Source organism: Cheilinus undulatus, linkage group 6, assembly GCF_018320785.1.
Source record: "Cheilinus undulatus linkage group 6, ASM1832078v1, whole genome shotgun sequence".
Lineage (NCBI taxonomy): Eukaryota > Metazoa > Chordata > Actinopteri > Labriformes > Labridae > Cheilinus > Cheilinus undulatus.
Window position 1 is genome coordinate 6861491 of NC_054870.1, and position 27616 is coordinate 6889106.

General features: G+C 39.8%; 1 protein-coding gene across 2 annotated transcripts in view; it reads right to left on the reverse strand.

Annotated features, from left to right (window-relative positions):
- The window catches only part of ninl (ninein-like), a 79337-nt gene that overhangs the window by 31939 nt on the left and 19782 nt on the right, over nt 1-27616 (reverse strand). Inside the window, exons 5-11 of one of the 2 annotated variants that reach the window (XM_041789484.1) lie at nt 19661-19727; nt 17351-17463; nt 16817-16963; nt 9429-9605; nt 3640-3776; nt 1868-2008; nt 1167-1341 (exon numbers count right to left, since the gene is read on the reverse strand). In XM_041789484.1, the coding sequence (XP_041645418.1) occupies nt 1167-1341; nt 1868-2008; nt 3640-3776; nt 9429-9605; nt 16817-16963; nt 17351-17463; nt 19661-19727 (957 nt within the window). Of the gene's footprint in view, nt 1-1166; nt 1342-1867; nt 2009-3639; nt 3777-9428; nt 9606-16038; nt 16196-16816; nt 16964-17350; nt 17464-19660; nt 19728-27616 lie in introns of those variants that run through there. The other variant, XM_041789485.1, reaches the window with a different exon arrangement.

Here is a 27616-nt window from a genome sequence, read left to right on the forward strand (position 1 = left end):
AACATTTATTCATTTATCGTTGTTTTCTTGGTGAGGACAGTCCTACATTTCTATGTCATGGGTGCCCTTCCTGAGCTGAAGGTAGATGTTAAAGTAAGAACATCCCTTCTTTCATGTTTTAAATTTTTTATTTTCTTTTTGTAAATTCTAGATTTAAGGTTCTGAAAGTGTAAACATTTGCATTTCTTAAAATCAGGAGTTTTATTTATTTGAAATCTAGATTTTCATGTTTCAAAATTTTAATCTTTATTTCTGAAATGTATGTTAGTCTAGTTTACATTTTTAAATCTAAATTTTAATTTTTTAAATTTACCTTTTATTTTTCAAAATCTGGAGTTTCGATCTTAAAATTTTGAATTTTTTTTTAGACACTGGATGTTTCTGTAAAGAGTCTAGATTTTGATTCCCAAACTCTTGAAGTTCATTTTTTAAAATCTATACTTAGATTTTCAAAATCAAAATTTTCACAATTTAGGTTTTTGTAACCTAGATTTTTAATTTTTCAAAATCTAGATTTCTGATTTTCAAAGGCTTTTCTTTTTTATGTAGTTTTTTTTTTTTTTACAAATTTAATTAATCAGTAAAGTTTATTTATCACCTAAGTATTAGACATTGAGAGTGTAAATCTTAATGAGTTCAAACATGTATTCTTATAGTCAGACCGGTAGTGGATTTGGTTACCTTGACATGTTCAGACTTCTAACTTCCTGCATACTTCTGCTTAAGATCAGTTGATATGACACATGGCATCAGCATCATGTGGCTCCTCTTTAGAAGACTGCAGGAAGCCAGGTAACCAAAAACTCTACTAGTCTGGTTATAAGAATACATAGAAAAATATAAGGTAAAGTGTAATAGCGTAATACAGTATGGTGACTTCTATTATCACGCCACCTGTTGGCTGACAGCTCGTTTCAAACTTAAAATTTCTGGCCAATCTCGTAAACATCCACCGATATCTTGCAAGCAGAAAATAAAGAATTATGAATCCAGAACATTCTACGGAGTCAGTGTGAGGACACGTCTAGGCAGGAGCTAGTTTTATTCCACAGTCTTTCATGTTCTACCAGCCTTACAGTAGTGTTAAATACCACCCCACCTCTTCATCTGAAGGGTTAGGGTGATATTTATATAACAACGGTTTCTATGAAGTGATTTAAACTCACCTTTGTGGCGTTGCAGAGCTCCTCCTGTAGCTCCGCCTCCTGCGCTCGGAGCAGCTGTAGCTCGCCCTGTAGCGTGCTGCGTTCTCTCTCCACCTGCTGCAGCAGAGCCTCATTCTCCTGCTCTGATTGGCTGCGCAGAGCAGTGAGCCTATCGCGATAGTCCTGCTCCAGGTCCCTGCCAATCACAGAGCAGGTAGTCAGTGCCGTGATCCTGCAGGTCTGAGTACAGGTCTAAGACCTGGTCCTCATTGGTTTTCAGGTCTCCAGAAAAGCTGAAGAAGAACTATGTGAGGTATGTGGTGTTCTTCTTTATTTACAGTAGATCAGATATTGAATGATGTTTGGTTGCCATGATGACCACTAGCTCTGTCCTGATGAAGGTCCACATGTATCTTTAAATCTGCATGGTTAAATGGTGAATAAAGGCTTTTTATTAAATAGAAAACAAAGCTTAGAGCTCTTATCTATTCATCTGAGGACTCAAACGTACACATTTAGCCCTCAAACAGACCAATCTCCTCCATGGTATCAAACAGCAGTCAACAGTGTCTGATTTTAACTTATATCAGAATTCTAATTTCAAGTATCATAGCCTCTAGATAATCTGATCTACATTTAAAATCAACCCCATATAATCATGAATATTGATCACATAGTCTGACTCTGGGGAAAAGTGATGACTTTTTTTGAGTCAGTCTGACCTGATCCTGTTCTGGTACAGTGTCTCCATGCTGGCGTGGCGGTCGTCCACCTCTCTGACCAGCTGCAGGTTCCTCTGGTCAGCTGAGTCCAGATCCAGCTTCACTTTGTCCCGCTCCCTGCAGGCCTGCTCAGCCACCATCCTGAACAGAGAAACGTAAACCGGATTAGAGATGGGGCTTCATCACCTATAGCCTCCACAGCTGTCAGCGGCTGTCTTCACGTAGAATCAAACTCCTTTACTGCAGGACGGAGAGAAGATCCAGATCCAGAGTCTGGTTTTCCCTGGTACATTTTAAAAGAACCAGGAAGGCCACTTTCAACCTCTTCTCTCCATCATTATTATCAACCTCATCCATGAAACCGAAGCAGTGGTCTAGTATTTAAACTATTGATGGGGAGACTTTTTTTATTGGACACAGTCAAAGTAAGCAGCAGAAATGGGCGGAGCTAACAGCCTGTCTCTACTTGTCATCGCTTGCTATTTCTTTGGTTGAGAGCACCCTGGTGGTGAAATTTACACAAGTATTTTCTATATATTTTTAGTGAATATGTTTTAGAAACAGACCTGCAGTTTATATGGACATCATTTTTCATGTCCATATTGTGCAGCGGGCTGTTAACTTTAAGAGTTACTCGACTAGTTAATCTGGTTAATCTGTACCATATCTGGGCACGTTTGAGGCTGAAGTCCAGTATGTTTGACTGTTATAAGTGCGCCATCTCGGGCGCAGCACACCTCCCTGGCCCTGGCATGGAAGGGCAAGGTGGGACAAAGCATGGCACGAATGCAAATGAAGGAGCACAGGTGCAGGAATGTGATCAGACATATACGAGAGATGTTTTGGGAGAAAAAGAGGGATGCTTTTGGAAATTCTGATTTGTTATACAAATTGAAATATCTCCAATACAAATTTTCTCCCATCTATTATTAACTGTTTTAAGTTAAAACACAAGAAAAAAAGATAATATGATATAATAAATTATTTAAATGAGGTGCATAATGAAGCCATGCTAGGGCCTGGATGCATTGAGCAGTGTGAATAAAGGTCAAAAGGGGGCCTGGGGAGGAGGTCAAAGGCATTACAAGTACAGAATGCCTAGTGTAAGTATAAACATCATTATGAATAAATAGCATGTGTGACAACTAGGCTTTGTGAATTTCACCTTTTTTAATTAAAAATCTAGATTTTAATTTTTTAAAATCTAGATATTAGTTATCAAAAATCAAGGTTTTCATTTTCAAAAATCTAGATTTTAATTTTAAAGAGGACTTTTATTTCTAAAAATCTGAATTTTCATTCCTTGAAATTTTGATTTTCATTTCATTCAAAAAATATAGACTTTTATTTTCAAAAATCTAGATTTTCGTTTTTAAAAATTATATATTTCCGCTTTAAAACATAGATTTTCATTTTTGAACATACAGATTTTCATTATTACAAACACAGACTTTCATAATTAAAAATATAGATTTTTAGTTTTATAAATATATATTTTCATGATTAAAACAATGATTTTCATTATTGCAAAGATTTTTATGATTAAAAATATAGATTTACATTTTTAAAAATACAGATTTTTATTTTCAAAAATGTAGATTTTAATCCCCAAAAATTTAGACTTTCATTTTGAAAAATATCGATTTTTATTTCTAAAAATATAGATTACTAATTTAAAGCAAGACTTTCCATAAATACAATTAACTAGAAATGTCCTTTGACCCCAGAGCCCCTGTTGTGCTGATGTTAACATGCTAAAAGTAAAAACCTACTGCAGGTGCTGGATCTCGTTCTTGTAGGAGATGAGTGCCGCCTGGTGGATGCCATTCCCGCTGACCAGCAGCTCGTTGTCCAGTGCAAGTGTGAGGTCTGCCAGAGAGAGACGCTCCTCCAGGGGGAAATCCAGAGTCTGGGGGGGGGGCGAGAATGACCTGGATTAGAGCTAGAGCATTTCTATCATTTCAACATTGCTCTGCTTTTAAATTAACATACTTCTATTCTGCTGGTCTTTAAGCTGGATCTGGATCATTAAAGACTCATCTTTGGCAGACACCTGATGAACAGGTTTGTTTGGAGTCAAACAGGAAGACTTTTTCTCTTCACCAGTTCAACCCACTTCTTCAAAAGTTGCTAACTATGACATACTATATGGCAAAAATGAAGGGAAAAGTCCCCAACATCCCCAGCTTCACATACATTCTAACCTCCGTCTTTGATGATGTCATTCTTTGATGCCTTTAGGAAAATGACATGGTCCTTTGAAGCTCATAAAGCAGGGTTAATCAACTAAAATTCAAAGAGGTCCAGTCAGAGAAAATATATCAAACCAAAGGTTCTGGATCATCATAATATCTAACTTGAGTTAGTGTGATCTGTGGATCAGGGTGCAATTTCAGGGACTTGTTGCGCTGATAAAATATGAAAATTTTCTTTGTCTACAGCTCACCTGTTTCTGCGTCTGTGAATCTCTCCTTTAGGGCCCTATGAAATTTGTTTTAATTTTTGCCAAATTCCGTTTTAATATTTTGGAATTCTGTTTTTTAACCTTTCCACTAATTTTACCATAAAAAAAAGAGTGTCCTGTTTATGTAAATGAATAAAATGTTCACTAATTAAATAGAAATAATTCTAACTAATCATATCCTAACTGATGTTTATAATGTAAATGAAGAAATCTTTCTGTTCTCTCAAACACAGAATGATAGTAACTTAATAAGAAAGTAACATTAAAGTTAAAGGTTTAAAAGTAAACCTGTTACCTAAACTTTTCTTTACTCTCCCAATATGTAACAGTCCATGCAGTTTGATGCTGCATTGTGTTTTTACTCCTGACTTTAACTTTCCTCTCATCATCTCCCTCCATCCTCTCGCTCAGACACACTTCTCTCTCTCCATGACTCTCTGGTGTGTTGAGGTAAAATAACTCGCAGCATGGATGAGTTTTCTTGAAGGTGCACCATTATGTCCCACAGCACTGCCCCGTGTTGAGCTTCATGATGTTTGCTGGTGTTTCGAGCAGCTGCTCTGACATGCTTTGTGTTGTTTAGGAGAGGGCGGGGTGAGTGCTTGTGAAGTGAGGCACAGGTGGTGCCACGCTTTAGTGTTTCCCCAGAACATATTCCTCAGATATACGTACCTCTTAATAAAAAACACAGCATTTCAGTCTAATTCATTCAAATTTTCACGATTTACGAGTTAAATAGTAGATTTCATTTTTATTGACCGATTCCGTGGTTTTGTTAACGAGGAAATCGTAAGGCCCTAGACTCCTTGTCTCAGCTCACTCGTCTTTCTGTCTACTCTCTTTGTCTTCCTAATGGTTGTAGGTCCTGGTCCAGGTCTGTATCGGATGGCGGCTGGGTCCGGACACGGACTGTGGTCTGCCAGTTAGTGACCCCTGTCATAAAGCATTCAATCCTCTGCTTTTAAAGATGATGTCATCAAAGCTTGGTTTATTGTCTAAATAGTGTATCAGAATATTCTTTAAAAGCATGTTAATGACAACATGAGGGAGAAAAGCTGTTAAAGAGGCACCACTAGCCTCTTAGCTGGTATCTAATTGCCCCTCATTCATTCTTGTCAACATGTAGAGATACCAAGCCACGGTCAGAGAACCACAGAGGTGGTGGATAAGCTGTTGTGAAAAATGTAAACAGGGTCTGTTCTCCATGTTCACCTCCTCGGTTTGTGTGACCTAGAATCTCCTCAAACCACAATAGCAGATCCAAACTACTCCCTCCTATTGGCTTCTGAAAGGAGAACTTTAAGAAACGGGGTATTTTGTTGAATCTCAGTCAGGAAATCAAGAAACTGGAGCCTCTGTTGGCCTCCAGAAGAATCAAAGGAATGAGGAGGAGCAGCTCTGGTTTAGGGAAAGCCTGAATCTCACCACAGAAAAACCACGGGATGATGAGGTGGTTTGGATGAAGCTCAAAGACCAAGAGGAGTTTAGTGTTTAAGTCAAGTAAGCCCAAAGAGAAGAGAACACAGAGACAATCAGAGAAGGGGTTAAAGGAATGATTATCTATAATACTGAAAACCAAAGGGGATCAGAATGGACCCAGAAAGACCACAGAGGGTCTCAATGGAGGAAAGATTTGTTTGACTGACATTAATACTGGCATACAAAGAGAGATTCTATCAGTGGAACAACTGGGATCTATGGGAGGCTTTTATTAGTTCAATGTATCTTAATCAAACAAATTTAACACTAAACAAGTAAATATAGTTTGTTAGTTTATTTCTTTGTTGTAACAATGCTTCTTGTCAATAAATCTTGTGCTATTGGAAAGCAGGGTAGAGTATGTGGGTTTGTCCATGAAAAATGTTCCAGATCTTCTCTGCCAATGCCAAACAGTTTATTCTGCCATTGACTTTTGTTTGGTGGATGACTGAAGTCTGAACAAACAAGACATAATGACTCTTTAACAATTTATTCATTTAACAAACAGGAGCCTCAGTAGCTTGTGGAAGAACCGTACACAGCCACAACAGCCTGGCTCCTCCTCCTCATGCTGGTCACCAGCCTGGTCACACACTGCTGTGGGATGGCATCCTATTCCTTAACCAGCATTTGTCACGAACCAGCCAATAAGGTTGTGTTGCTCACACTGGCACCAACAGCACACCCAAGATGATCCCACAAGTGTTCAATGTGGTTGAGGTCAGGACTGCTGCCAGGCCATTCCATCCTTTCCACTCCCAAATTCTGGAGGTAGTCTCTGATAAACCTCGCTCTGTGGGGGCGAGTGTTGTCATCTTGGAGAATAGAGTTCGATCCCAGCTCATGGGGATATGGGACTGCCACTGTTTGCATAATCTCATCTCCATATCCTCCTATGTTGAGATTGCCTCTAATGATGACAAGCCTGTTTTTTGCAAATGAGGGAGATGTCGCCCCACACCATCATGCTGCCTTCGCTTTGAGCCTACAATCCAACCACTGTAGGCAGAATCTGGACTCATGGTTGAACATAAAGTTCATCCACATGTTCAGGTTCAAGTGCACAAACAGGCCTGATGGTAAAGGGCAGTCATGGCAGGACTCCTGGCAGCCCTACAGTCATGGACTAAAGTATTGGCACCCCTGGAATTTTTCCAGAAAATACACCATTTCTCCCAGAAAACGCTGCAATTAAAAATGTTTTTAGTACACACAGTTTAATTTCCTTTATGTGAATTGGAACAAGACAAAAAAAACAGCAGAAAAAAAGCCAAAATTGACATAATTTTACACAAAACTCAAAAAATGGGTGGGACAAAATTATTGGCACCCTTTTAAAACTGTGGGTAAATCATTTTATTTCAAGCATATGACGCTCATTTAAACTCACCTGTGGCAGTAACAGGTGCTGGCAATCTAGAAATCACAACTGAAGCCAGTTAGAATGTCTAAAAGTTGTCTCAACCTTTGTGTTGTATGACTGTGTGTGTCACACCAAGCATGGAGAAGAGAAAGAAGAGCCCAGAATTGTCTGAGGACTTAAGAAGCAAAATTGTGGAAAAATATAAACAATCTCAGGGTTACAAGACCATCTCCAGAGATCTTGAAATTCCTTTGTCCACTGTGTGTAATATAATCAAGAAGTTTGTAACCCATGGCACTGTGGCTAATCTCCCTGGACGTGGACTGAAGAGAAAAACTGACAAAAGAATGCAACACAGGATAGTTGGAATGGTGGATAAACATCCTCAGTCAACTTCCACACAAATTCAGGCTGTCCTGCAGACTCAGGGTGAAAAAGTGTCAGCTCGGACCATACGTGGTCATCTGAATGAGATGAAGCGCTATGGCAGGAGACCGAGGAGAACCCCACTGCTGACAAAGAGACATAAAACAGCCAGACTGGAGTTTGCAAAAATGTACCTGAGTAAGCCTCAATCCTTCTGGGAGAATATTGTGGACAGATGAGACTAAGGTAGAGCTTTTTGGAAAAGCACGTCATTCCACTGTTTACAGAAAACAGAATGAGGCCTACAAAGAAAAGAACACAGTACCTACAGTCAAACATGGTGGAGGTTCAAGGATGTTTTGGGGTTGTTTTGTTGCCTCTGGCACTGGGTGCCTTGACTGTGTGCAAGGAATCATGAAATCTGGAGACAATCAAAAGATCTTGGGCCACAATGTAGGGCCTAGTGTCAGAAAGCTGGGTCTGGGTTAGAGGTCATGGGTGCTCCAGCAGGACAATGACCCCAAACATACCTCAGAAAGCACAAAGAATGGTTGGCGACAAAGTGCTGGAGAGTTCTGAAGTGGCCAGCAATGAGTCCGGATCTAAATCCCACTGAACGCCTATGGAGAGATCTAAAAACTGCTGTTGCAAGAAGGCACCCTTCAAATCTGAGAGACCTGGAGCAGTTTGCAAAAGAAGAGTGGTCCAGAATTCCAGTTGAGAGGTGTAAGAAGCTTGTTGATGGTTATAGGAATCCATCGGTTTCAGTTATTTTTTTCCAAGGGTGTGCAACCAAATATTAAGTTGAGGGTGCCAACAATTTTGTCCCGCCCATTTTTTGAGTTTTGTGTAAAATCATGTCAATTTTGTATTTTTCTTCTGCTTTTTTGTGTTGTTCCAGCGCACATAAAGCAAATAAACATGTTTATACCAAAAACATTTGTAATTGCAACAATTTCTGGGAGAAATGGTGTATTTTCTTGAGAGAATTCCAGGGGTGCCAATACTTTCGTCCATGACTGTATGTGGTTCAGGTTGGCTGTGTCAGTCAGTTTCAGATTGTCTGAACAGAGAGCCATCAACTATTATGTCCTATTATGTCTTCGGTTCCTAAGTGTTGGCAGGGCGACAGGGCGTCTTCTTGGGGTGCCGTCTTCTTGGGACGCCCACTTTGCAGCCTGTCTCTGATATCCCCCATGGATTTTAATGGAACATCAGTTTGAAGCTGCACTATCACACGGGCCTTATCCAGATCAGTCAAACATACTGATTATGGAGCGGACCAACCCACATACTTAGCCCTGCTGCTCATCCTACAAATGCATGATCCTTACTAATGTGGCACCATTTAAAAGGGAAACAGGCTTTCTAACAGTACAAGTTATACTGACAAGTAGCATTGTAACAGCAAATAAAATAACCTTCCAATCACTTATCTACTTACTTTATATGATGTATTCTGAGACTGCTTCAAGTGTGAACATGGAGGTGCATTTTTAACAGCTTTTCTCCCTCATTCTGATAAAATTATGAATGAAAATTAAATGTTGGATTTAAGTTTAGTAAATACTTCTTATGAGGGGCTGTTTTGATTTAACAGAGTCCTCAATTCAGAAGTAGAAGTAGCAGAGATGGGTGATGGTCTGTACTCCTCATATTGTGTTATTGTTTCGATTGAGAGCCCCCTAGTGGCAGAATTATATATATATTGTGTGTTTAAAATTTTCAACATTTTAGTCTAGTTGACCTTAACAACTTGGATATAATCAGATTAACACTTAGAGATGATTACATTAAAATGACATTAAAACTGAGAAGAACAAATTAAAACTTTATTCCCACAACTCACGCCTTTGCCCAGCCTCCTATAGCGGTGTGTACTGACTGACCTGCAGGATGTCCCGGCTGTTCCTGATGCCCTCCTCCGTCCACAGTGCCATAACCCGCTCGGGGGTGCTGCATCCTGAGCCGTCATCCAGCCGGCTGAGGACTCTCTGACCCACCGTGGCCGTCAGCAGCGAGGGAGTGGTGGAGCGAGCAGAGCGCTCCTCTGACAGCACCTCAGACTGCATGGAGGAGAAGAGAGCAGCGTCAGACGGCGGCGAGAGAAAGGTTTACATGCGTCTGTTCTCACGTTAAACCAGAAGAAGGAGTTTCAGTGCTGAGAGTTCAACATGGAGACAAAGGGGCTTAAAAAGAGCAGTAATGAGCAGATTTCTCAGGGTCCTAATAAACGCCTGTTGTTGCAGTGTGATGTGGTAACGTTTAATCTGGATTAGCCTACTTTCACTGAGAGACACGCAGATCTGAGCACAAACATCCCAGAAAAACCAGAAACGTGGAGAGCCATGGACCAGGGAGGTTCCTGATCCCCAGCAGCACATTCTCATGACGAGAACACACCTAAGCTCTGCTCATAAAAAGGATTTAACCATGTATTTATGTTAAGATGATCACTACCTGTACAGCAGTAGTCAGAAGGATATTATTCTGTATCAGATGAGAAAAGAAATCAAATCATCAGATTCAAAAATGTTGCTATTACACCGCAAACTAAAGCCTGGACCAGACTCAGAGGGAGGTTTTAAACTATCAGATACCAGCAAGCTTTCCTTTATGTTCACCCTCCTCTGTTGGCAACGCTTGAAAAAGATGGTGGAACAGGCACACCTGCACAACCAGCCTTTACCAAAGTCACCAAGTATGGACTGCTATTTGTCTAGGATGGAGAGAAGAAGCCCCCAACATCCCCTGCTTCACAAACATTCTGTTATCTGCCTGTGACAGCATCATCTGTCTAAAGCAATTTATAGGCTTTATACAGATCATGTATAGCTTGGAAGCTTATAGAACATTTAATCCACTGTCTTTAAATATTATGCCATTAAAAGTTATAAAATGTTAGTTCTTTGCTTTTAAAAATGTCATCAATGCTAAAAAACATTCCATCCTTGCCTTTGAAGATGTCATCAAAGTTTAAAGAACCTTCTGTAATTTCCTTTAAAGATGATTTAATCAAAAGATACAAAACATTCACTATTGCCTTCAAGAAAATTGTCATCGATGCTAATAAAACATTCCATCCTTGACCTTAAAAATGATGTAATTAAAAGATATAAAACATTCACTCTTGCCTATAAAAATGCCATCAATGCTAACAAAACATTCCATCCTTGCCTTTGAAGATCTTATCAAAGCTTAAAGAACCTTCCACCATTGCCTATAAAGATGATGTCACCAGAGCTAATAAAACTTTCCATCCTTGCCTGTAAAGATGTTGTCACAGCTTATAAAAAAATCCATCCCTGCCTTTAAAGATGATGTTATCAAACTTAATAAAACCTTCCATCATCTGGCTGACAGAATGTTGACTGATTTATTTAGAGTCAAAACAGAAGACCAATTCAACTCCCTTTTGCTAACTACAGCTGACTTTTTTGCAAAAATGGATAGAAAAAGCCCCAAGCATGGGGCGCAATTGGCCGAGAGGTTAAGGCGGGCCCCATGTATGCGGATGGCCTGGGGCCACCATTTACCCCATGTCTTTCCCCCACTCTCATCCCTGTTTCCGACTGTATCCACCATCCTCCTCTTATCAAACAAAGGCACAAAAATGCCCAAAAATAAACCTAAAAAAAAAAAAAAAAAAAAAAAAAATCCCCAGCTTCACCAACCTGCCTCCTCTGCCTTGGATGAAGTTATCCTTTAAGGCCTTTAATAGACTTTAAAGGATGACATCACCCTTTGAAGCTCATAAACACTCCTCAGATGATGTCATCAAAGTGTATAACACATTCCATCCTTGCCTTTAAAGATGTCTTTAAAGCGTATTAACATTCCATCCTCTACCTTTTTTCATGCAAACTAGTCGAGACCCCCAGTTGTCATTCCAATCTAACCAGTACCCCATAACATTTTATCTAAATGGTGTATCAGTGCATCCTTTAAAAGCATGTTTATGACGACATGAGGGAGAAAAACTGTTAAAGAGGCACCACTAGCCTCTTAGCTTGTGGCTAATTTGCCTCCATGCATTCATATAGTATGTAGGGATCAGGCCACAGTAAGAGAACTGCAGATGATGTATGGGCTGTCGTTAGAATAAGAGGAAGGTCAGGGAGTTCTGATTGGTCATCATTGATTTGCAGAGTATAGACATGGCAACTACGGTGACATTAATTGGTATCTGAATGACTAACAAGGCTTTTGATATGAGGTTCAAACAGTCAAATTAATATCTCAGACTGTACCATACAGCAGGGGAGATTAGAAATATTTAAAAAATAAACTTCATGTTAGCCTTATTTCTTCTAAATGTGAGGTAAAGACAGTTACTTTGTTGTTTTGTCCTTAGAGATGACCTCTCTGACTACTTTAAAAGATGATTAGGTGCTGCATTAAATGGCATATAACCTGGATTGTGTGTGCATAATAACCAATGTGGTGCTGATGCAGCAAGCTGCAAAGTGCAGTAAAAGTAACAGTCCCTTTCCCTAATCTTATTCTTGTGCTGTTTTTAAGTGTTACATAAGAAAAGCTGTTTGGGGGTTTGCCCTGAGTGTGTACCAGACCGAGGAGGAAACGAGGTCTGATCCAAACAAGGTCTGATCCAAACTAGGCCCAGCCACTCATTTCAGCTTCTTTCTGTCTACTGATGGATTCAGCCATGCAGTACCTGGAACTATACTGCCAACTTCTGACCAAACAATGCTCTGCAGCAGGGATGCTTTATCTACTCCATAAGGAAATGGACAACAAACATTATCACCCAAAAATGACTTGAATTTACCTAAAAGTTAAAGGAAACGTAAGTAAAGTGACATAGACAAGCTCTTCTGCTGAGGTTGTGTGGCAAGGTAATAATCTTGGAGTACTGGCTTCTATTTTTTTTATAAGTATTTAGGAGAAATTTAATTAATTGTAAAAGTTTCTGTAAAACACATGCCTCACTATAATACACTAAATATATCAAAACAATGTTCATTATGTTCAATGCAATAAAAAAGTAATTTAAATTTGTTTTAATTCTATGTTAAGCTCAATGAATTAACCTTTATTATTTGAACTTGTGTTTAAAAAGATAAAGATGGTATGATAAATAAGCTCTATATTTTTTCTTTGAATTATACGTTAGCAGTTGTTAAACTACGGCCAGCCACACACTACAGGATTTTAAGCCTGACTTGGGGCTGATATTTACGATTCTAGGTCGTAGTGCCTCTGAAGAAGTACCCACAACAACCAATGAGAGCGAGCAGACAGGGTAGCGTCACAGCTGGACCATACGCAATTTCACCGCTGACAACCATAAACACGGTTTTAACTTAATTCCAGCCTGGATTTCATCCTGAGTCTTTCCCATGTTTAATGCTTTTGCTTCACCTGTAACTCATGCCAGGGCAGCCCGTTGTGGAGGGACAGCAAGAGGATATCGACAGACATTTGTGTTTGTTTGTTTTTTCTAAAGTCACGTGATGACCAAGGTCACTGGCAGGTCAGCAGGTGTGTGGTGACAGTGATCTGACAGTCTGGCTCAGTCATCTAGTGTGTGTGTTCAGAGGATTAAAGATGAAAAATTTTTTGAAATTGTCCTCATATCTGTGGTCTCACACAGTTTTAAAATTGTTTCAGATTTAAAAATCGTGTAGTGTGTGGCCAGCCTAAGAGTATTTGAAGTATCCCCTTTGACGTTGAGAATAAAATCAATGTGGCCCCCTTTGCAACCAAAGTTGCCAATTACTGACCAAGAACATTCCACAGGGAGAACGTGATTGGTTGTCTTGCTCAGCAAAACAACGCCACGCTAACCATGTAAAGCAGACGGATACGGCCGTTTCCTTGTTTCGCACTTGCGAATCCATCTTGCAAAGCTCCTGTCTGAACCATTTGGGCCTAGTTAGAAAGTGACATCAGCAATCAGTGATGAAGGGCAGTACTTTTGGGCGCGGCGAAGTCGTGACGTAAGCAAGCCTCAGTAGCTGCACACACGCACCTCAGTAGCGGCGACCACATCACGTTTTGTTTGCTCTGATTGGCCTGTAAAGATGTGACAGACAGAACGTTCATCCAATCATCCTCCTAGTTTCTTTTCAAAGGCTCTGCCCTTTCCCAAACGCTGTATATTGAAGGTTTTCCAGATGGATGTGTTTTACACATCCATCTGGTGTGTCAAGTTAACATCAAGCCACATTCTGCATAAGTTACACAGCATGGCTTCATAGTGGAAGAGGACAGGCCAAGACTGGCCTGTCAAAGGCAATAATCAAAAGTTTTGATGACATCATCGTCAAAGGGAGAGGGCGGAATGTTATAAGATTTGAGGATGACATCATCTTCAAATGCAGAGGGTCAAATGTTTATAAGATTTGAGGATGACATCATCTTCAAATGCAGAGGGTCAAATGTTTATAAGATTTGGAGGATGACATCATCTTCAAAGACATGGGAACAGAATGTTTATAAGATTTGAGGATGACATCATCTTTAAAGGCAGAGGGCGGAATGTTTATAAGATTTAAGGATGACATCATCTTCAAAGCCAGAGGGTGGAATGTTTATAAGATTTGGAGGATGATATCATCTTCAAGGGCAGGGGACAGAATATTTATAAGATTTTGAGGATGAAATCTTCAAAGGGAGAGAACAGAATGGTTGCAAGCTTTGAGGATGACATCATCTCAAAGAGTTGAGGATGGAATATTTAAAGGATTTGAGGATGACATCACCTTCAGTGGCAGAGGACGGAATGTTTAAGACATGAGAATGACATCATCTTTAAAGGCAGAGGGATGAATGTTTATAAGCTCTGAAGATATCTTTAAAAACAACTGATAGGAAGTTTATAAGAGTTGAGGATGACATCATCTTCAATGGCAGAGGACGGAATGTTTAAGACTTGAGAATGACATCATCTTTAAAGGCAGAGGGATGAATGTTTATAAGCTCTGAAGATATCTTTAAAAACAACTGATAGGAAGTCTATAAGAGTTGAGGATGACATCATCTTCAAGGGTAGAGGACAGAATACTGATAATTCACCTCAGTAAACTAGCCTCCATAGCACATTGTCTAGACATTATCTACAGTGATATTATATTGTGGTTATTACTGATGGTTTTAATGATAATTAAAATGTTAACAGTAGGAAACTCGCGGGGGAATGTTATTACATTTATCATTACTGGAGACAGTTTAATCAATAAACCAGAGCAACCCATCCAGGTACTTTGCCCAAATTATGCCAGCCCCTCCCCTTTCTGGGGGGAAAGGTTTCTTAAAAATGACTGCAGTCAACAGTAAAGATTTCGTCATAAGGGATTTGAAAGCTTAAAATATGAAAACCATACTGTTAAACGGTTATTGGAAGCCAAAATCTAATGGCCAGTGAGCCATGCATATAATGTAGGCCATTTATGTAAAAATACTTGCATCGTAACAGTAAGAAATTAACGAAATTGTAGATGTACATATGTGTGTGTTCTGGCTCCCTACATCAAACTGGACCACCAGTCCCATCTTGTGACTGGAGATGTCATAAACGGACATCACATACCTTTTGTGTGATGATCTGAACAGTTCAATGCTGTTAATAAGTTAGTGAATGTATGAAAAAGCTGTTAATGGGCAGAAAGACTACAGCTCCTGCTGTCACAGAGAGATCGCTAGCTTAAAGTTATTAAGAACACAGCACCAGTCCAACATTTGCATGCTTTAGTCTTCTCTAGTTTCAGCCAACAGAGGACTATTCTTTGAAACTCCTTCATAATTTGAGAATAACAAAACATGCCCTAAATTGTGTGACTTTTTAATTAAGGTACAAAACACAACGAAATGGCTTTAAATCGCAATATTACTGACATTTTCTAACCTACTATTAAATCTGAGAATTGACGTTGCACTGCTCTGATCCATACTAGTGAGCAAGGTCCACAGTAAGAAGGGTCAGTAGGGAGCATATCGCATCCTAGTGTAGCAGAGGTGGACGCAGTCCTGTCAGTACTTGCACCCTGGGACAAGGACAGTAGTCAAGTTAAACATCTTTATCTAGCTTTAACCGTAGCTTAAGTTTTACTGTCATGTAAACGCACTGACTGATCTGAAGGCCTGTTACTAAAAGATGCTAAACTCTGCTGAAGCTACAGAGAAATAGACCAGGCTTAGTACTAAATCTTTAGAGGGATAGGGGCAGACCAGAAAAACTCTACAGAGGATCAATGCTGACTCAAAAACACACGGAAACAAAACACACTAGTACTAATGATGATGCCAAACACTTTTAAATTAAGCAGAATATTTAGCATCAGCATTTATAGTGACAGTTTTATCAGCAAACATGTCTGTTTGTCCACCCTGCTGCTAAATAATGGTTCTTTTTCATGTTTCTACCAGTTTAGCATATGACTCTTTACAAAGGCTTTAATCATAGATAAAACCTCTTTAACTGGACGCTACATCACCAGCTCTCCCTCTTCAGTCATTTCTGAAGCATTTAAAGTTCACCTGGATGTAGCAGGAGCTCCTGCTGTACGTCTTGTCTGTCCTCACCCACGTTAACAGCCCACAGCCTGAGATCAAACCTGACGTGCAGTACATGATGGCCTCAACCTGTTTGATTCTCTGAGCAGCTTCCTGTTCTCTTGCAGAACCTGGCTGTGCTCTGCTCCCTGATTGGACTGATTAGCCTCACCTGCAGCTCTGACAACAAGCTGGGAAGTCAAACTGACATCTAAAGCTGCGTTCACAACATTCACACCAACAGCCTCAGTGATCAATTCTGATGGTTTCTCAAATCTGATTGTTGTTTGTCTGCTCAGTTTAAATAGGCTGTTAATGACAGCTGATATAGACTGATATTTACAGCTGATATAGAATGATATTTACAGCTGATATAGACTGATATTTACAGCTGATATAGAATGATATTTACAGCTGATATAGACTGATATTTACAGCTGATATAGAATGATATTTACAGCTGATATAGACTGATATTTACAGCTTGTATAGACTGATGTTCACAGCTAATACAGACTGATATTTACAGCTGATATAGAATGATATTTACAGCTGATATAGACTGATACAGCTGATATAGACTGATACAGCTGATATAGACTGATATTTACAGCTGATATTTACACCAATGCATGCTAGCTTGGGGGTCTTGACTCAAAAATTTGAACAACCACTGCTTTAGACGATAAATATTTAGAGTTGATACATCACAGTCTTTGTTTCCCCTTCTGCATGGTTTCTTTCAGTATCTAGAGCTTCTGACCTGATGTGGCGCCCTCTGCAGGTCAGCTGGTCGTACAGGGGTGGAGCAGGAGACAGGCGCAGAGCCACGCAGAAACTTTTGAAAGTCTCTGATGCTGACTTTGGCATCCAGGTCTGGGTCAAGCTTCCTGAGCAGCACATCAACTTCCTGTTTGAAAGGTGCCAGATGTTAATTATAGTATGTTACTAATAATGATAAGAAATATGATTGATTATGATCAGAAAAATGAAAGGTGATTATAGTTAACCAAGGTTTAGTTTTCATTCATAAATTCAACAGGATGATGGAGAAAAGTTGTTAAAAATTGTACTGATTTTATGAATGAAAACTAATGGTTGTTTTTCTGTGTAGTAAATACACCTTACGAGGGGATGTTTTAACTGGACAGAGCCCTCAACCCCTGGTGGAGGAATTTTACAAACTCTGAGTTAAATAATAAGCCACATAACTGATCATGATGGTTTATAAAACAGATCATAATAGATTGTATTACTGATCATTATGGACCATATTAAAGCTCCTGTTGGTTCTCACCTCTGTGTTTAGCTGCTGCAGACTAACATGACCACAGACGCCCGTCAGAACGCCTCCATCACAAACTCGGCCTCCAACCACAACACCCAGCTCCACCTCCTCTTGCTGAGGACCTGATCAATACACAAATATATTTTACAAATATTACAATCAATATAGATCAAACCAGACCAGAGGGTGTTCTGAGATTGACACATTTGCTTATCAATAATTATCAGTCTTATCATTTTCATTTGATTTTTTAACCTGGACATCCATTTTTACACTTTTTGGTTTAAATTAATCATCAAACCATGTTGACCAGATTCCCCCTAGAGTAAATTCCTAATGATCTCTATGTTCATGTAATATCAATCAGTCTTTGTGAATGTTTGGGGTCTTTCTTATGTCTGGTCAGACAGAGCAGACTCACTGCAGACACTCTTTCTGTTTTGCTAATGAACACTCAGTGCAAATATTTGACCTTATTTATAGGTCTTTTGTTGCTATCAGCAGTATGTCTAGTGTTGATTTATGTACAGATCAAAATGAACCAATTTAGCCTGTTTTGTTGTCCAGGAGGTAATTTTTGTGTAATTAACCTCCTCAGACCCTGTGTGTATATCAGTGTTAATTTCGTCAGTTAAAACTATTCATCGACAGCCTTTTTTTCCATGACAAAAACTAGACTAAAACTAACAAAAATAGATCTCTGATGACTAAAACTGACAAAAACCAAGTTTAGTTTTTGTCAAAATGACTAAAACTAGACTAAAATGTAATTTAGTTTTGGTTTGACATTAAAAATCCGTGATATTTCTCCACGGTGGGTAAATCTTTCAAAAAAACAATGCATCTGTATCTATTCTGCCTCTCAGCTGTAGAAAGCGGGGACCAGGTTTGGCAGGGTGCAGAGAACACACTACCATGATTTGGTACCAGATTTAGGCAAGAAAATAAATGCTTGGACTAAAAGTAAAGACTAAAACGTGAGGACTTCTTATAGACTAAAACTAGACTAAAACTAAAAAGGGTAGAAATGACTAAAATGGGACTAAAACTAAAATGCATTTCATTTAAAGACAAAAACTAAAATTAAATAGCTGCCAAAATTAACACTGGTGTATATGAGGACATTACATTTTGACTTTCATGAAACAGAAATAATTTCTAAGAATTTAGAATATCTAAGATTACAGTCCAGAATGGCCACTAAACAGCAAATAATTTACTGGAAATGTTGGGAGAATTTTAATATTTTTTTAAAGTTGCTTGGAAATTTTAAGTGTTTTTATGGAAATTTTGGTAATATGTTTGCTTGGTTTGCTGTCTTTGTGAGAAATTTGCTTCATTTTTTAAAGTTTATTTCTGTTTTCATGGGAATTTTGGAAATTTGATTAAAAGTTTAGGGAATGTATCTTGGAAATAAAAATTTGGGAAATGAATTGGTACATTTTTAGGAATCTGATTGGAAATTTGTGGAGGGGTCCTGTGAAAATTCAGGATGTTTCCCACATGTTCATGGAATTTTGGGGAATACATATTTTAATTTTCTGAGAAATTGATTCAAATATTTGATTAAAAAATGGTTAAAACATTTACATATTTCCATGAAAAATAGGGAAATTGATCTGCAATTTTTTGGAAAATCGATAGCGAGTTTTAGACAAGGGTGTCCGTTGAAATTTTGAAGAATTTTTATAGAAATTTCAGGGAATCAATTTGGATATTAGGGGGAATTTTCCATCATTTTATGGAATTTTCAGGACTGTATCTGTAAATTTTAGGGAACTTTACAAGTAATCTTCGGAGTAACTTGTTTTTCATTCATGGATTTCATTGAAATTGCTTTAAATATTTAGGGAATTTACATGGAACTTTTTGTTGGATTTTTTTTTAGGTTTTGTGATAAGGTTTCACTGAAACAAATATTTAAAGTAATTTTGGGGCACTTTCATGCTAAAAATGAAATATTTAATATTCATATTTAAATATTTTTTATATGTAAAAATTGTTTACGTTTATTCAGATAATTTTTAGGGAATGTCTTTGAAATTTCAGGGAATTTGTGTGGATTTTAAAACAAAATTCCATTAAATTCCTGTCCAAAGACAAGGCTTTAGTTTCAAACTTATCAGGATCTACTGATGCCACATAAGAGGGAGAAACTAAAAATGCATTCCAAACCAAAGCTCCAGTCTCTGAAGGATACAGAAATATTGTTTAATATTTATTATTATTAGTTATTATGGAAATTAAGTATCATGATAACCCTGAGGCAGAAGTACAGGCACAGAGGTGTGAATCCAGAGTAAACACTGGAGACAGTACCTTTAGACTGAAAGTCTGGCTGGATGTGCTCCTTCTGACTTCCTGCATCCTCGTCAGACTTCAGGCTCTGCAAATGAAACATGGATGCCAATGTTAGCCCAGCCTGCAACGCCTGTGTGAGCGTGTTAACCAGCCCGTTAAACTGGTTTGAACAGAGTGTTATGAAAGAGTGGGCGCTGCTTGGACAAGAGGATGCTGGGAGAAAATGATGGAAGTGTGTGTGCAGCGATGCCAACAAGCCAAATAGTGATCAGAAGGAATTCTGGAGCGCCCGTTCCTTCTGCTAGACTGAACCCATTGTCTGCGTGGAGTCCATAGACCCCCGGCTGTCACGTTAAACAGCTTAGCATATAGAGCCCACCCAGGACATGTGTGGGAATCCGATCCTGTGACTTTAAGGCCTCGTCCTCATGTAGGCTGGTGTTTTTGTAAACAGAAGCTTTTCCTCTCCTGGTTAAAAAATAAACCCATTAACACAACGCTAAAAAACACGTTACACACATAAAAATGTAAGAACGCTCTGTTACATGCTGTAAAGTTCCCACTACAACAGTAGTAGTCCATCTTTCACTGTGATGATTACAAAGCTCAATAACAGTGTTGTATGAAGCAGCAGTGACCTCATCTTTAAGGCAAGGATTGAATGTTATGCTTTGATGAGATCAGCTTCAAAGGCAGAGGATGGAATGTTCATGAAGCTTGGTATGTTCGGCAGGTTTCCCTCCATTTTTGCTGGCTAACAAAGACCAGTCAACCCTGAAGAAAGATTATTGGTATAAATGTGTTCCAATAATGATAGACAGATGAATTATGCTGGAGGATGACATCATCTTCAAAGGAAAGGATGGAATGATTTATAAGCTTTGATGATGTCATCTACAAAGGCAGAAGATGGAATGTTCATGAAGCTGGCTTTTCCCCTCCACTTTTGCCAAATAGAGCTCAACAGTGCCTGCCAACCTTTTCGGCAGCATGGTTCCGGATGTAATTTTTCCATTCAAATTCCTCATGGACATTCCTCTAAATTATTATAACACTCTTAACACATGAACCATAACCTACCTACCTGAGAACTTGTGACAATGAAATGTTTGATAAATGCAACTTAAGGTCTGAGTACATTTTTCTTTAAGAGGATGAAGAATATTCTTGTCCGACAGTCCATTGTGATTTACGTTTTTCTTTGTGAATGATAGATTTCCAAGATTCCAAGCCATTTATGTTTATGCATGTAAGTACATATATACTTATCCTTATTCCAGTGTTTTCATTTTAAAAAAATCTGAAATATTTCCTAGTTTGAGTATTCATTGCTTTATACAACAACACCATTTCAAAGATAGAGACATCAACAGCCAACTACCATCAGACATGGTAGACATTTCCATGGTTCCGATCAGGGATGTTGCTGTGAAAGTTTAGGACTGTGGGTAATGTAGTATTTTTTTTGCAGAGATAAATAGTATTTCTTCAAAAGTGGTGGATATCTTTTAAATATACCACCATTTCCCTCTCAGGTAGCTGTTGGTCAGTCTGATTTGGATATTTTTGATACTATGGATGATAATCAGACCCACTATGGAGAAACAAAAAAGGAATTTCACTTCCTGAACCACATTGTTGAGCTCTACAGAAGAACATAGTTGACCACTTGTGGGTGGAACTGGCTGGAAGCGAGGACGCCCCCCCATGGGACACACAGACATAACCACGAGTCCACCAGCGGCTCTTATCAGAGACTTTTTAACCAAATTACATCACCTTAACAAATTGGACAATAAAATCTCTTATTCTGCAGTGACAGTAACATTAATTATGTAATATGTCTGCAGGTTTTCAGCGGAGAGAAAGGCTGACAGTCATTAGATTTCTAAAGATATCTCCTGAGTGTTTTCTCATTAGTCTCGGCCCGTGTGTTCCAGAGGAGCCGCACAGCCTCCATGAATGAACTTTCAGTATCAAAGATTGAACAGTGTTGTATAACTGTTCCCGCTACTGTAGCCCTCAGCACTGCTTACGCAAGAACATTTTCTGCTCTCCCAAAGTCCTCTGATTCCTTCTGATGGAGCCGTTTGTACAAGCCGGGGTCTCCAAATGCTACGCTGACACCGTGGAGAGACCTGGTGACGTTCTGGAAGGATCTCTATATTTCAGAGGTCATTACATCATATCTGAGTCATAACTGTTTTCACATTAGGCATGATTGTTTTATACCAGTGTGATCATTCCCTCTTCCCCTCCTTCTGCTGGTCTGCTTTCACATCAGTACCACAGTTTAGTGCCTGAGCACACCCGGAATGTTTTAGCTTTAAAGGATGACATCATCAAAGGCAGAGGATGGAATGTTTTGCCAAGTAGTTGGCCATAGTTGGCAACTGGGCTGTGGAAGGGTAAGATGGGAGGATACTTGGAGAGTTACACCCACTTTTTCAAAAGTTGCCAACAAAGGATGATCACCAAGAAAGACATCATGACAAAGTGAAAAAAGTATTTCAGAATATTTGCATGTTTTTTTAATAAAAAACTGAAATATCACATAGACATAAGTATTCAGACCCTTTGCTCAGTACTCAGTTGAAGCACCGTTGGCAGCAGTTACAGCCTCCAGTCTTTTTGACTATGACATAAGCTTTGTGCACCTGGATAGAGGAATTTTATGCCATTCTTCTTCCTAAATCCTCTGAAGCTAGCCAGCACTAGCCCAGATTTTTCTGTAATCTTTCTGGTCAAACTTGTGCTCCAAACTGCCTCCTTGTTGTTAGATTTTCTCTGTTTGTGCTTGAAATGTATTTCTACCCTTTTTTCAATTTTTTGATGAAGCAACCAAAAGGAAACAGGTAGAGGATGGACCAATCATGTTAGCTCTGCCCGCTGTTGCTGTGCTGTACTCCAGGAGACTAAGAGAGTCCCAACATTCTATCACATACACACATTTCAGTCCACTTCTAGGCTCTATAACTCCTTTGGCTTTAAAAAGGAGACAGATTATTTAGCTATTTATGCTGGATTCACGTTTTTGCTATCTTTGAAGGATCTTTAATAATTACAGTTAAAGTTTGATGATTATTTTTGACTCACAGACTTTTACAATGAGTGTGTATGTGATAGAATGTTGGGACTCTCAGTGAGATCAAAGTAAATGTCTCCTTGAGGACAGCACAGCAACAAAGGGCAGAGCTAACATGATTGGTCCATTCTACCTGTTTCCTATTGGTCGGTTTATCAAAACATCAAAGAGCAAAAATGTTTTGAGAGCTCAGAGAAAGTTTTGTACACTACAGAGAAAAATCAGAGAGTTTCAGTTTCAAAAACAAGCAGAATCAACCTGAATGAGAGGAGACTGGATTTAACATGGGTGCAGGAAGGTAGGGTGGAGTGGATAGTTTGCAGAAAAATCTGAGGCCAAAATCAATAAGGCATGATCTCAAATGTTAAAATGTGCTCTGGAGTATTGCAACAATAACGAATCCATAGATTTTCTTCCCCTGTTCTACACTCTTTAGGGTCTATCTTTGGTTTATGGTTCCTCTGACCGTCCATGGAACATGTATCTGTTTTAAAGCATGTCTCTATGTCAGAAACAAATCAGGTACCAATGAAAAGCCTGATACTAAAAAGACCAAAATGCATCCAAACAGCTGTGAACCAGCCCTGGAACTGGACTGGAGAAAAGAGGTAACAGTGAGTCAGATTTAAGGATGCATTTGGGAACACACCACAAAACAGGAAGTAAAATGTGTTTGGTTTTCCTAGTGGTGTTGACCAAGGTTGTTATAGTTAACTAAAACTAAGTAAATAACTAAAACTAAAATTCAAATATCATTTTAGTTAACTGAAACTAAATAAAAACTAAGCTCTACCAAAAAAACAAAAACTAACTAAAACTGTATAGTGTGCTTACAAAACTAACTAAAATAAAATAAAAATGGAGACAAAATATCCTTAGTTTTAGTCTTTGTTTAGTCTCTGTTTTAATACGTTTTTAAAAATGTATGACACTCACTCAACCCCAAAATCTACCTGTAAAAAACTAAAACCAACACTAAAACTGATAAAAACTAAACTAAAATGAAGCATTTTTGCAAAATAAAAACTAAACTAAACTAACAAACCAGCAGTCAAAACTAATAAAAACTAAAATGAAATCGAACACAGAAAGTCAAAACGAAAATATAAAAACTTATGAAAAATCCAAAACTATCATGAAAGCGGTTAAAGTCACAAATGTAAACATGAAGTGTTAACAAACTAAGTTTGAAGAAACTATGTTTGACCATAACAGACTAATAAAGAGAAATGCTCAGGAAAGATAGTTAACTCACTTCATTAACGTACTAAACAAATACAGGATAGGGAAGTAAATAATACAGTAATACAGTAACAATATAACGTTTAATGCTCTTGATCATTGATCCCCTGAAAGCCTAATGTGAACAGTGACATCATTACAGACATGAAAATCATGGCGTCGGACCGTGGTGTGAAAACGTTTCTCCTATCAGCTAAGCTCACTTTTAAAACAATCACATCAGGTTTTATCGACCACTTCAGATATCCTGCAGAGAGCTGTCACTCATTCCCAGAAAGGCTGGGACGGCCTGGAAACATCTCCTCATTCTGTCGGACAAGTAGACCATCGTCTTCCTCAGCTCGCTCATACCCAGACGTCAGGCAGAGGCGGTCTGTGGTTGCTGTATGTAGGCACTCTGTGTGGGGTCAGTGAAGTAAGAAAAAGAGGTTAAAGCTGCTGTGAAAAATTCAGCAGCAGATCAATTATTAACGTGTCAGTGTCAGACGGTCAGCTGCAGCAGGAACTAGCACAGTTAGCCTACATGTGTCACCCCGTGTTAGCATGTTAATATAAAGCTGCACGCACCCAAACGCTCCTATGGAGGCAGAACTCTGCGTGCTTGTTTCCTCAAACTCTAAGGCTCCATCATGAACTTTTTGCATCTCATCTGTCTGACTTTAAAAGCTGTAGTCTGTAAAACACTGTATTTAAAATACTGACTAATTGCTGAATATCTATATTTAATCATGGTTTCTGGCTTTTTGTTGCACATTTAGAATTTCACCATTTTTCATTTAAAAGCTGTTTATGTCTCCAATGACAATGTGAGTCCGTTTCAAACCTTGTACAATGTGTCAAATGATTTGAACTCTGGAAATGGAGAGTAAGGTTGAAAGGTAGATTTTTCTGTCAAATATACTGTTCAAACCTGATAAACATAAAGAAACATGCAGGAGTGCATGTACAAAATGACTCCATAACGTCCAATGTGGCAGCATTGACAATTTCCAGGAGCTGCTGTTTAGTAGATAAAAAGATTTTATAGTCAGAGAGGAATTTTTGTTCAGAGTCTTAGACCCAGAGATCTTAGTCGTGGTTACACAACTTTGTTAATATTTAACACTGCTTTTCATTCATGGAGGACGTGTTTCTTCCAGGGCTCAGACAGTTTTAATATTTTCAGCAGCAGGTTGTTTGTCTTGAGGTTTACATGCACGGCAGACTCTCCTTCACACATATCAAAAACTGTACGAAGGGCCCATACTAAACGGATAAGCTGGTTATTTAAGGCGACAGTAGAATTTTAGAGCAGACAGCTCTATCCAAACCCAGAGAATGGGCCCCTGAAGAACCCAGAATATGGGCCCCTGACAAACCCTAAGAATGGGCCCCTGACAAACCCAGAGAATGGCCCCCTGACAATACCAGAGAATTGGCCCCTGATAAACCCAGAGAATGGACCCCTGACAAACCCAGAAAATGGGCCCCTGATAAACCAAGAGAATGGGCCCCTGATAAACCCAGAAAATGGGCCCCTGATAAACCAAGAGAATGGGCCCCTGATAAACACAGAGAATGGACCCCTGACAATACCGGCTAATGGGCCCCTGACAAACCCAGAAAATGGGCCCCTGACAAACCCAGAAAATGGGCCCCTGATAAACCAAGAGAATGGGCCCCTGATAAACCCAGAGAATGGGCCCCTGATAAACCCAGAAAATGGGCCCCTGATAAACCCAAAGAATGGACCCCTGACAGTATCAGCCAATGGGCCCCTGATAAACCCAGAAAATGGGCCCCTGATAAACCCAGAGAATGGACCCCAGACAAACCCAGAGAATGGGCCCCTGATAAACCCAGAGAATGGACCCCTGATAAAACCCAGAAAATGGGCCCCTGACAAACAAAGCAAATGGATCCCTAACAATACCAGCGAATGGGCCCCTGATAAACCCTGAAAAAGGGCCCCTGACAAACCCAGAGAATGGGCCCCTGACAATACCAGAGAATTGGGCCCTGACAAACCCAGAAAATGGGCCCCTGATAAACCCAGAGAATGGGCCCCTGACAAACCCAGAGAATGGGCCCCTGATAAACCTAGAGAATGGACCCCAGACAAACCCAGAGAATGGGCCCCTGATAAACCCAGCGAATGGATCCCTGACAATACCAGCGAATAGGCCCCTGATAAACCCAGAGAATGGGCCCCTGACAAACCAAGCAAATGGATCCCTGATAAAACCAGAGAATGGGCCCCTGATAAAACCCAGAAAATGGGCCCCTGACAAACCAAGCAAATGGATCCCTGATAAAACCAGAGAATGGGCCCCTGATAAAACCCAGAAAATGGGCCCCTGACAAACCAAGCAAATGGATCCCTGACAATACCAGCGAATGGGCCCCTGATAAACCCAGAGAATGGGCCCCTGATTAAACCCAGAGAATGGGCCCCTGATTAAACCCAGAGAATGGACCCCTGATTAAACCAGAGAATGGGCCCCTGATAAACCCAGAGAATGGGCCCCTGATAAACCCAGCGAATGGATCCCTGACAATCCCAGAGAATGGGCCCCTGATAAACCCAGAGAATGGGCCCCTGACAAACCAAGCAAATGGATCCCTGATAAAACCAGAGAATGGGCCCCTGATAAAACCCAGAAAATGGGCCCCTGACAAACCAAGCAAATGGATCCCTGATAAAACCAGAGAATGGGCCCCTGATAAAACCCAGAAAATGGGCCCCTGACAAACCAAGCAAATGGATCCCTGATAAAACCAGAGAATGGGCCCCTGATAAAACCCAGAAAATGGGCCCCTGACAAACCAAGCAAATGGATTCCTGACAATACCAGCGAATGGGCCCCTGATAAACCCAGAGAATGGGCCCCTGATAAACATAGAGAATTGGCCCCTGATAAACCCAGAGAATGGACCCCAGACAAACCCAGAGAATGGGCCCCTGATAAACCAAGAGAATGGATCCCTGACAATACCAGCGAATGGGCCCCTGATAAACCCAGAGAATGGGCCCCTGATAAAACCAAGAAAATGGGCCCCTGATAAACTCAGAGAATGGGCCCCTGATAAAACCCAGAAAATGGGCCCCTGATAAAACCAGAGAATTGGCCCCTGATAAAACCAGAGAATGGGCCCCTGATAAACCCAGAGAATGGACCCCAGACAAACCCAGAGAATGGGCCCCTGATAAACCCAGAGAATGGGCCCCTGATAAACCAGCGAATGGATCCCTGACAATACCAGCGAATGGGCCCCTGATAAAACCAGAGAATGGGCCCCTGATAAAACCCAGAAAATGGGCCCCTGATAAACCCAGAGAATGGGCCCCTGATAAAACCCAGAAAATGGGCCCCTGATAAAACCAGAGAATGGGCCCCTGATAAACCCAGAGAATGGACCCCAGACCAACCCAGCGAATGGATCCCTGACAATACCAGCCAATGGGCCCCTGATAAACCCAGAGAATGGGCCCCTGATAAAACCCAGAGAATGGACCCCTGATAAACCCAGCGAATGGATCCCTGACAATCCCAGAGAATGGGCCCCTGATAAACCCAGAGAATGGGCCCCTGATAAACCCAGCGAATGGATCCCTGACAATCCCAGAGAATGGGCCCCTGATAAACCCAGAGAATCTTTTTGCTCTG